This window comes from Phycodurus eques, chromosome 12, assembly GCF_024500275.1.
Source record: "Phycodurus eques isolate BA_2022a chromosome 12, UOR_Pequ_1.1, whole genome shotgun sequence".
Lineage (NCBI taxonomy): Eukaryota > Metazoa > Chordata > Actinopteri > Syngnathiformes > Syngnathidae > Phycodurus > Phycodurus eques.
This window is the reverse complement of record NC_084536.1, coordinates 21,808,138-21,818,193: the sequence shown is the minus strand read 5'-3', so window position 1 is coordinate 21,818,193 and position 10,056 is coordinate 21,808,138. Positions and strand designations below refer to the sequence as shown.

General features: G+C 42.7%; 1 protein-coding gene across 6 annotated transcripts in view; it reads right to left on the bottom strand.

The window, feature by feature from the left end:
- Positions 1-3,284: 3,284 nt before the first annotated feature.
- LOC133410903 (ATP-binding cassette sub-family C member 4-like) overlaps positions 3,285-10,056 on the bottom strand; it is a 58,248-nt gene continuing 51,476 nt past the window's right edge. For 3 of the 6 annotated variants that reach the window (XM_061692529.1, XM_061692530.1, XM_061692532.1), the window contains 3 exons: positions 9,709-9,814; positions 7,577-7,711; positions 3,285-5,112 (listed from right to left, as the gene is read on the bottom strand). In XM_061692529.1, the coding sequence (XP_061548513.1) occupies positions 5,047-5,112; positions 7,577-7,711; positions 9,709-9,814 (307 nt within the window). In that variant the 3' untranslated portion in view covers positions 3,285-5,046. Of the gene's footprint in view, positions 5,113-7,576; positions 7,712-9,708; positions 9,815-10,056 lie in introns of those variants that run through there. The other 3 variants (XR_009769594.1, XM_061692533.1, XR_009769592.1) reach the window with 2 other exon arrangements.

Here is a 10,056-nt window from a genome sequence, read left to right as displayed (position 1 = left end):
ACATTGTCAATAGTTTTGTCAAATATGTTGCATTAAATTAGACATTTCCCCCCTGAAATTGGTTAGTCAAAATGCTTCATTCTTTTTTTGTATATATTTATTTCATGAGCTAATTGGATAATCGATTTATTGTAAATTAAATTAAAGTAAAAAAAAAAATACATATACATATAAAGGTATTTGATTTTATGAAATAACTGGTTAATGAATTATAAATACTACAAAATGAATGACTTATTAATGCATATCTAATTTATGTTTTTATTTTTAAAAATCATTATTCATAATTCAAATTCAAATGTGGCCCTTGAGCACAAATGTTTGCCCACCCTTGGTTTAAAAGTATAAATCAATCAGTCTATTTTTCTCTTTTTTTGTGTGTGTGTGAAGATGACCATTTGACAGGAAATGGAACCCGATGCCAACAATGTCTCTGTCTGGTTGGTCAATACAATATGGCAAATAATAATAATAATGAATGAAGAAAATCTATATGTAGTCTACTGAGTCAGCTGTATTTAGTCGTTATGTGAAGAGAGTCTCCTCCAAAGCACAATCAGTAATCTCCTTTTGTGTGTTAATGTTAAATGAGAAATATTGTGCTTTTTTTTTCATGGACTATGTGGCTGTTTCTGCATGATAGGGTTTTCACCAGCGTAATCCAGAGTCACTTGAAAGTGGTTCTGGATCTTCACCAATCCTAACTAATCATGTCATGGGTGGGGGGGGAAATTACATCTGCGGTATTATTTAAATTTGTCAAATTGTGATGTCACAGTCAAGCAAAATTCTCGATGGCTTGCTCAGGCACATTTTCAGAAAGAGACACCTCAGGAAAAGATTTTTCACAACTCAATTCACACTTGATGAGTTGCCATCCACTCCAGAGACCCGACTCGTTGTTCCATTTCCATTTTCTCTACCGCTTTATCCTCACTGGGGTTGCGGGCGTGCTGGAGCCTATCACGGCTATCCTCGGGCGAGAGGCGGGGCACACCCTGAACTGGTCGCCAGCCAATCGCAGGGCACATACAAACAAACAACCATTTGCACACACATTCACACCTTAGGGCAATTTAGAGACTTCAATCAACCTACCATGCATGTTTTTGGGATGTGGGAGGAAACCGGAGTGCCCGGAGAAAACCCACGCAGGCACGGGGAGAACCTGCAAACTCCACACAGGCGGGGCCGGGATTTGAACCCCGGTCCTCAGAACTGTGAGGCAGATGTGCTAACCAGTTGCTCACCGTGCCGCCCTCCGACTCGTTGTATATAAGCAATTATAGTGTCCATTTTCAGCACGTCCCCTTTACAATGTTATGTAGAACATTACTTGTTCAGTTAAAATATTTTATTACGGCGATAGATTGAGTTAGTTCTGTTTCCATTATTTCCTGTGGGAAAAGCAGATAAAACGGTGGTCGACCAGCATCGTAGCAATCTCTTGTATTAATAGGTCTGGTGAGTTTACAGGAGTTCCATTTGTTGTGGTAGATCAGGTCACTAAACCGCAGACGCATTGTGACTCATTGTGGCTGATGCGTGCTTGGTGTTATTGAAGAGTTAGCTTTTATTGGAAATAATGTGCCCGCTTGAGTATGTGATCAGAAAGTTAGAAATTGACAAACTAGCATCAACACAGACCTATTTTTAACATTGACATTTTCTAGTGTCATCATCACATGGTGCTTTTAAAGCGCCATTTGTTGTTTGTTTGGCTTTGCTACACACACACACACAGTCACATCAGGCCTTGGGAACTTGTCACACATCTACTTTGTAGTCACTTTAAAAAAAATCACAGCATGCCGAAGTCTCTAGGGGGTGGGACGCTTCCCCGTCTAACAAGCCCCGTGTCACCAGCCAGGAACAAAGCTGCCACAGTCGATTCTCCTAATTTCAGCGCAGCCTGTCGAAATCCCACTCAGTCACTCACTCTCGCTCTCAGCCTCCCTTCAACAAGTTCTTGACGGCGGGATCCGGAGACGCCACCGGCGGGGTCGGACTCTCCCTAACTTTGCCGCCATTCAGACGCTCTCTCAATTTGTTTCCATTAGTCAAACGGAGGAAGGAAAAAAAAAAACTATCACAAAAGAAAACGCTGGCACGGCGGAAAGTTAACGCTCGGGACAAAACCTTAAACAATCGTAGAGTGTGTTCGCATTATCGTCCATTTATCGACTATGTCGGTGAATGGAGTCTCCCTTTAAGTGACACTATTTGTCATTTGTTATTCTGGCATTGTGCTGACTGTATCCATTAAAAGCGCATGTATTTGCACACCTATTCAGCCTTGTAAATGGCGCCGTTATTATGAGGTATCCTTCTGCCTAATAATACTTATTGTGCAAACTTGTGCGCAGCGGCTATCAGGCAGGGAGCAGGAGGAATTATATGCTGACTGTGATGTAGATAGTGCCATTAGAACCTCCCCTCACCCCCCGCCTCCCCCATTGTGGAGACCCGCCACCCACCATGTCAATGCTGCGTCAGGTGCTCCAGCTGCCACGAGGTCCCCCTGGCCGGCATCCTGACACAGCGACACAAAGTAATCACTGATCACGCTGTTTAATCACTGAAATAAGCACTCCAGAGTGCACCCAATGCCCCCCCAACCCCACCACCACCCTTCTGTCAATATCCGACTGTCTCATTATCTATTTGGATTGCACATCCTCACTGTCAGATAAACAGAGTGGAAAATTAAGATTAAAAATATGGTAATTTCATTTGAGGCAGCAGGCAGCCCCTTCTCACTGGCCCATTATGCTATTGATTAACCCCCCCCCCCCCCCCCAACCCACCACCCCAATTCCATTTCTCTTTTTCAATGTAAACTTTAATCTATTTGCAGGGCAACAATTCAACTCCCGGGGGGCTCTTTGAGAGTAAGTAACCATTTAATATGACGCTGGCTCAACACTCGCTGGCTTTAATGAATTGTCTCGCTCTCCCATGTGCGTGTGCGTGTGTGTGCGTGTGTGTCTTACACTTCACTAGCCAAATGCGCAGATTTTTCTAAGTGCGGCTCATCCATTCTCAGCTATTCCCGCCATCCGCAGTTATGTGCAGCTCGCTTGCTAATTGAGCCGCTAATGAAAAAAATCACATAGTAATTGCGCGTCGTCATCATTGTACCGCTGACATGCTAAATTAAGAAAAGACGTCGCACAGTGCGCTCAAAACACGTCGCTGGAGTCACTCGATGAAGGCGAGGCAGGAAAGACAAAAGGATGAGTCAAGGAATGACAGTTTTATTCTATGTACAATATAGTTCTTACATATACAGAGAGAGAGAGAGAAGAGAAGAGAGAGAGAGAGAGAGAGAAGCCCAGTATGGAGAAGGAGCCAGATGGGCTGTCATGGAAGAACGAGCCTCTCCATGGCGCATGTACCAGCAACAAATTGAAGTGCCTGAGAGAGAAAACATACCAGTGGCTGGAAAAAGATGGACTGAAAGACAGCTCCGAGGGACTAATCATGGCAGCACAAGAACAAGCCCTAAACACAAACTCAAAAGAGGCAGAGGTGTACTACACCAGACAGGACCCCAGGCGCAAGCAATGCAAAGAAGCCCCTGAGACAGTGCAGCACATCACAGCATGGTGTAAGATGTTGGCAGGCAAGGCATATATGGAGCGACATAACCAAGTAGCAGCAAGTAGCAATACATCTGTACCAAATGTGGACTGGCGGTCCCAGAATCAAGATGGCGGACCTCACCAAAGGTGGTTGAGACCAACCAGGCCAAGATCCCGTCGGACTTCCAGATCCAGACTGACAATGAGTGGTGGCCAATGAGCCTGACATACTGGTAGTTGATAATCATCAGAAGACAGCAGTTGTGCTGGATGTAGCGTTCCTGAGTGATAGCGACATCCGGGAAAAAGGAACACCAAAAGGTGGAGAAATACCAAGGGCTGAAGGAAGAACAACAGACAAAATGTGGATGGTGAAGGCAATAGTGGTGAAAACGATTTATAAATGATATGCACCTTCTGGTGTGTGCATTTTGGCCACCTGGTGGTCGTATAATGCAAACATAGAGACACACATGAAGAAGCGTTTCACAACTGACTCAGTAAGCTGCAATATTATTAGTCATTTTTTGCAAAAGATAAAGAATATATGCTTGTGAGTATTGTTATACTGTCTCTCTGCATGTGTTGCGCCACCGTTTGTGTTCAAATATCCATCGATTAAAAATGTATAACGCGGCAACAATGATGCTATTTATTAGCCTCTCTATGGTGTTTTGCATTTTTAGCTTGCAAGTCAAAGCAAAAATAACGCTGAACAATGGGTCGTATCTCGAGGCACCACTGTTTGACTTTATTCACTTGACCTTGATTCAGTTTTTCTCCGAAAAATATGACTTAATTTTCTGAAAAATATGCCTGTTTTCATTTTACTTTTTAAAGTCGGACTATGTCAGCAAATAACCATTTTACCTAAAAACATGTTGGCATATTACAGCATTCACAATGACATTTTCAATGAAACATTTACTGTTAAAAAAAGAGAATATTGCAAAATTGTCATTCCAGTAGGAATTTCTGCTGACAAAACATTTTTGTTGTTGTTGTTGCCAAAATGACAAATGATTGTTACATTTCACATGTCCTGCTGTTTCCTGAGCTGAGGTTGACATACAGTACGGTGGTCACGTTGTTCAAAGTGCAGGAGGACTCATCATTAAAAAAAAGTGCAAACACAAGAAGAAGAAGAAGGCACAATTATTAGCGAGCTCACCTGTGTGTAGCTCAAATAGAGAGAATAAAAGCAGTCATTCATTTAGTGCAACAGAGTGAATACGTTCAGTCAGTGCGCTCTATCAAGCACCGGTACAGGATTGACGTCCCCGCAAAAGGCCCGCAGTGCACATACCTTCACATAGCAAGGTGCTATCAGTAAACTGTCACGCTATCATTAAAGGCACAGACACACACTAAAGTGGACATTCCAATATACAGTCAAATAAATAAATAAATACTTCCGGTAGGGCTCGGTCGGCGACGGCGGTCAAAGCCGCTCTCCAAAGTGTCAGAGAGACGTCTCAAAGACGACGTCCTGGAGGTGGCGCGGCTCCCGCTTTTTGTTCTCGTGCACCTGCAAGCAGACGAGGGAAAGCGGCATCACGGAATACAAGCGCACAATCGCGGCGACGATCTGTTGGCGGCCGCCGCGTTTGTGACAGCTGCAGTCAGCGTTGGCTTGAAGGGATTTGTCAGCCGCTCAAGCATGCCAGAGTGGCTTATTTAACAGGGAAACGTTCAGTCCTGCTGATAGCAGGGAATGATTTATGTCGGAAGCCTCGAATTCCTTATACAAATGGTCAGGAACTGAACAACTGCAGTGAAGACGATATTACCTTACCTTAAATATTACCTTATTTTTACCTACTGTGTTTGTGAACCATATCATAGGGAAACTTTTGTTTTTAAACATGCTGTCGTTAAATGTATACCCTAGTGACAGTTAAAAACATTCTCCGAAAGTCTCCAAATTTGTCTTAACACTTGTATTACAGGAATGTTACAAAGTTATTTATAACATTGTGTGTATCTAAAATTTATGATGGCAACAGTTTTAGCCTGGTAATAATTAACTGACTTTATATTATTTTCATGTCAACCAGTGTCAGATTTTGCTTAAGTTTGGCTGTTATGTCTTACCCGCTATAACATAAACAAGAACAAAGAAAATATAGCTCGTGGTTTACTCGCCTGACTTCCGTGCAACCGCGGGTTCAATTTGACGGTGTGAATGTGAGCGTGAATGGTTGTCTGTCTTTATGTGCTCTACGACTGACTAGCGGCCAGTCCAAGGCGTAGTCTGCCTTTCGCCTCAAGTCAGCTGGGAGAGGCTCCAGCTGCCTGCAAACCTGAACAGAATAAGCGCTGTAAAAAAAAATGGATGGATGGCAAACTATAGCCTAGATTGTCTCCCATGTTCGTGGAGTAGGTTGCGTTGAAAGCATGAATAAAATTAGAAAAAGCATCCGGCTATGAACGTAATACGGCGCTTACGTTTTTGTGTGCTTTTCTATTAAATTCTTCTGAGAGCAGAATGCCATTCACAGGCAGGGGAAAGTTTGAACAAAAAAGCTGCAAACAGGAAATCCGCAACGTGCGATACCCAGAGACAGAGCGGGAGAGCCTCTTTCAACGCGAACAAAGCCGCAAGAGGTTGATATCAGATTATTGAATGCGTATAAACTTGAGTGACAACTATAGAAACTTGTCACACAACATTTCAGTATTTAATGTAAAAGTGGTGCTAGACAGTAATCTGATGAAAGGGGAAGCGGCGTACAATGCGGGAAAGGAAAGGGAAAGGCTTGGACAATACGTCCCCACCAGTGGAGCAGTGTGCCGTCTAACAGCACAGCAAATAATAGCACAGTGTGCTGACTCTTTCAAATCACTATTTTACTCGTTTCACTCCTCTGGCTGACGAGATGGACCGGCGCAGATAAAGTTGTGAGAAAATGAAATGATGCCCACTTTTTCTCATTGCACAAAGGCCCGTTTGAAGTTGCAATGCAATGCTATCTGCGGCCCCAGACAGATGCGCAGAGAATAGCGGCGAACAATGACGAGCCCGCCACTCTTATCGCTCGTCAGTGTCCGAAGGGGAAATACATCACAAATGAATTTCACAGGGAAAAATATGGACATTCTCTATTACAGTAATCCCCATAGAAACTTTATCCCCAATCGCCATGAAGTTAAACTCAATATTTCTTCAGGAATCATCTGTAAAATGATCTCAAAATTATGTGGTGGGAGGAAGATTATTTGCAGAATTTATTTTTGTGATAATATCTGAGGATGATAAATCTACAAAGGGACCATTTCTCTTGAAATTAATGTTCTGGTGTGGCTGTAGTAAATGATAGTCAAGGGCTTTTTCTTCACTTTATTATTGTGAAAGCGGAGTCTCAGGTTAGCCATTGGGTAGCGCTTTAGCATCCCGTGTCAAAACAAAATACAAAATAATCATGTAATCATGTTGTATGGTTACTGTCCTGAAAACATCACATATCCTTTAGAAATACTTTGGACATAATGCAAAAAAATATCATGCTGATATTGTATTTTGTAGTTATTGTGTTTAAAAGTGATACACTTTGTGATACAATGCATATCGGGCTGATATCATACTGTAACATGAGTTTTCATGTGGAAAATATTGTGTTGATGTCATATGGTGATAGGTATCAAGTGCAAAATGTAACGTTGTCAACTTTACAGTTTGGATATTGCGCCGATAATCTATTTTAACACTGGTTGACGTAGAAAATAGTGTAACCTCAGTTTTCAGGATTAATCCATCTGACTACAACTGAATTGTACGAAAACCAAAGCAATATTGGATGTACAAAAAAGTGGGACTAAATTTAGATGATAAAAATGGTCAAACTACACAGAAACTAGGGCATATAAAAACCAAGGTTCCACTGTATTGTATTCTCGTTAATGTAGGGGAAATATTGGCTCCAATATCGTATTGTGATACTACAGTGGATGGTTTTTGTATGGAAATATATTGTATTGTATTGTATTGTTACCTGTTTGGCAGCATTCAGCAGTGAGGCAGCCTCGGCTTGGCCTGTCTGCTGTACCATTTGGTAGAAAAGCCCATCGTGGTTTTGGAGCAGCACGTAAGGCTCATCATACTCGTGGACCTTACCGGCATCCAGGACCTGCAATCACATAGGCAACACTAATAGTGTTTTGCTTGTGCCAGAGCCCTTTTATTTTACTTTTAACATTTCAGCTTTTTGTCAGCAGCGGCAGCGGGGAATGTGTCATTTTATCTGACTCATGCTGACAGCAAACATTTGTGCCTGTTCTTGCTGGACAGTTGGCAATCTAGCCTGTTAGTCGCGTTACGGTTGATTGTGCTGAGTCTGAGAGACTGAAGATGAGCGAACCAGTCATGGATTTATCTTTGTGAAACCTAACAATCACACCCTTAAGATGCTCCTGATAATGACCGTCATTTCTATGTCCTCACCTGATAACCACACAATGAACAGTGCCACTTAAAACAACTTGCTAGGGACTGCAATTACTGCATTACCGACAAGCTCTAGTCCCTTGCTATTATAAACAGCATAAAGTAGGTGTAGCTTCAGGAGGTGTAAAGTACGAAAGGGAGATACACTTCTCCTGCCTGAATTAATAGTTTGGGGTAGGGGTGGGGAGTCCTTACTACCATACTAAATTCATTTAAAAAAAATACAAAAAAATATTCAACATGGTGGTTAGAACATCCGCCACACGGTTCTGAGGTTCAGTGTTCGAATCTTGGCTAAGGCTTTCCTGCATATTCTCCCTGTGCTTGTGTTTGTTTGTTTTTTCCGGGTACTTCAGCTTCCAAAAACATGCATGTCAGGTTAAATGAAGACTCCAAATTGTCCACCGGTGTGAGTGTGAATGGTTTTTTTGTCTGTGTCTGTTCTCTGACTGGCTTGTGACAAGTCCAGGGTGTACACCCCCCCCCCCCCCCCCCCCCCCCCCCCCCCCCCCTCGCCAAAAGTCAGCTGGGGTAGGATCTAGCTCAAACGCGACTCTAAAAGACGGAACGCGGTGTAGCAAATAGATGGATAGGTGGAGGGGTTTTACAAATTGCGTGATTGGTCATATCAAAGCCATGTATCGCCCATGGGCCATAGCTTTACCACCACTGCTTTTGACCCAGGATACACAAGCAGTTGAGTTTGCATGTTGGGAAAACTCTCAGCGTAAATACTAGGATCAAGCTTCTCAGGTGGGACTTGATTTTGCTCCCAGAAGATCTTCATGCTAATCCGGGGGCATTTAACACGAACGTAGGTAAGACTCAGCTGCTCCATATTTGGCTATTTTTTGGTGACCGGGCAATTGCCAGGTCCCGCTGAGCCCTCCACAGAGTCTTGACAAATGCTGCCGCAAATGGCGCTAATTGGCACCTCTGCAGGCAGTTGTAGGAAAAGGGCCAAAGATCAAGTGGCACAAGAAAAGGCTCAATGAGAGGAAACGCTGTGAGGGAGACAGACGGCACAGCTGTTGAAAAAATGTGGTGATTGAATTTGGGCTCTGCGGAGGTTTGTTACATACAGGCCCTTCAAAAATAAAATGTGCTTTATGGCCTGAATGTCAGGTATGGCATTGTTGAAGACACTGACTGGAACCTTCAAAGTCGCATGGTTGGCAGTTAAAACTTAATTTTATGAGATAGTGTGCGTTGAAAGTGAGACAAAACTTGGATTTCAAACCATCTTCAAATCTTGTAAAAGCTCAGTTCAGTGAGAATCTAAAGGGAGAGAAAGGAGGAGGGTTCTTGTGATGACAAAGAAGAAAAATGTAACTTATTGCAACATAAAAAAGGGTCTGGCCATTCACTACTGTATGAGCAATGCAATCAAATATCAATTACGCAAATTATATAAATAAACTCCATATTATATATTAAACAATGCATAGTGTTCTCAGTTTTACGATATTACAGTCACAGTTTGACCATGCAACAAATTTGTTTTTAATAACAACAACTTGGAAGTCATCCAGTGTCCCAGAATGGATTGTGTTCCACTACAGTATGTGGGGAAATTATATATATTCCAATCATGCATTCAAATTAAAAGCAGAGGTAAATCTGAATGTGTAATTAACCTTGAAGTGCGGGACAATGGAACGTTACCGCCTGGTAACCTACCAGTATTCTGTCACAGTCGATGATGGTGTTGAGCCTGTGAGCGATGGTGAGGACGGTGCACTCTTGAAACTTGCCCCGGATCGTCTGCTGGATCAGGCTGTCAGTTCTAAAGTAGCACAGAACACAACACCTGAGAACAAAACACTCGTCCGAAAGCGCCCCGGGCGGGGTTTTTACGCGGCACACTACAATGCAGCAAGATATGAGGCGGTCGACGCGACAAAACAAAAAGGTTATCGGAGCTCCTTTGCAAAGTGTTGTCAAAATGTTTAATGGAACAATAGAACATGTAAACAGTAAATAACCTGTGCTGACTACACATACAACATGCATGCTTTATTTTGTCTT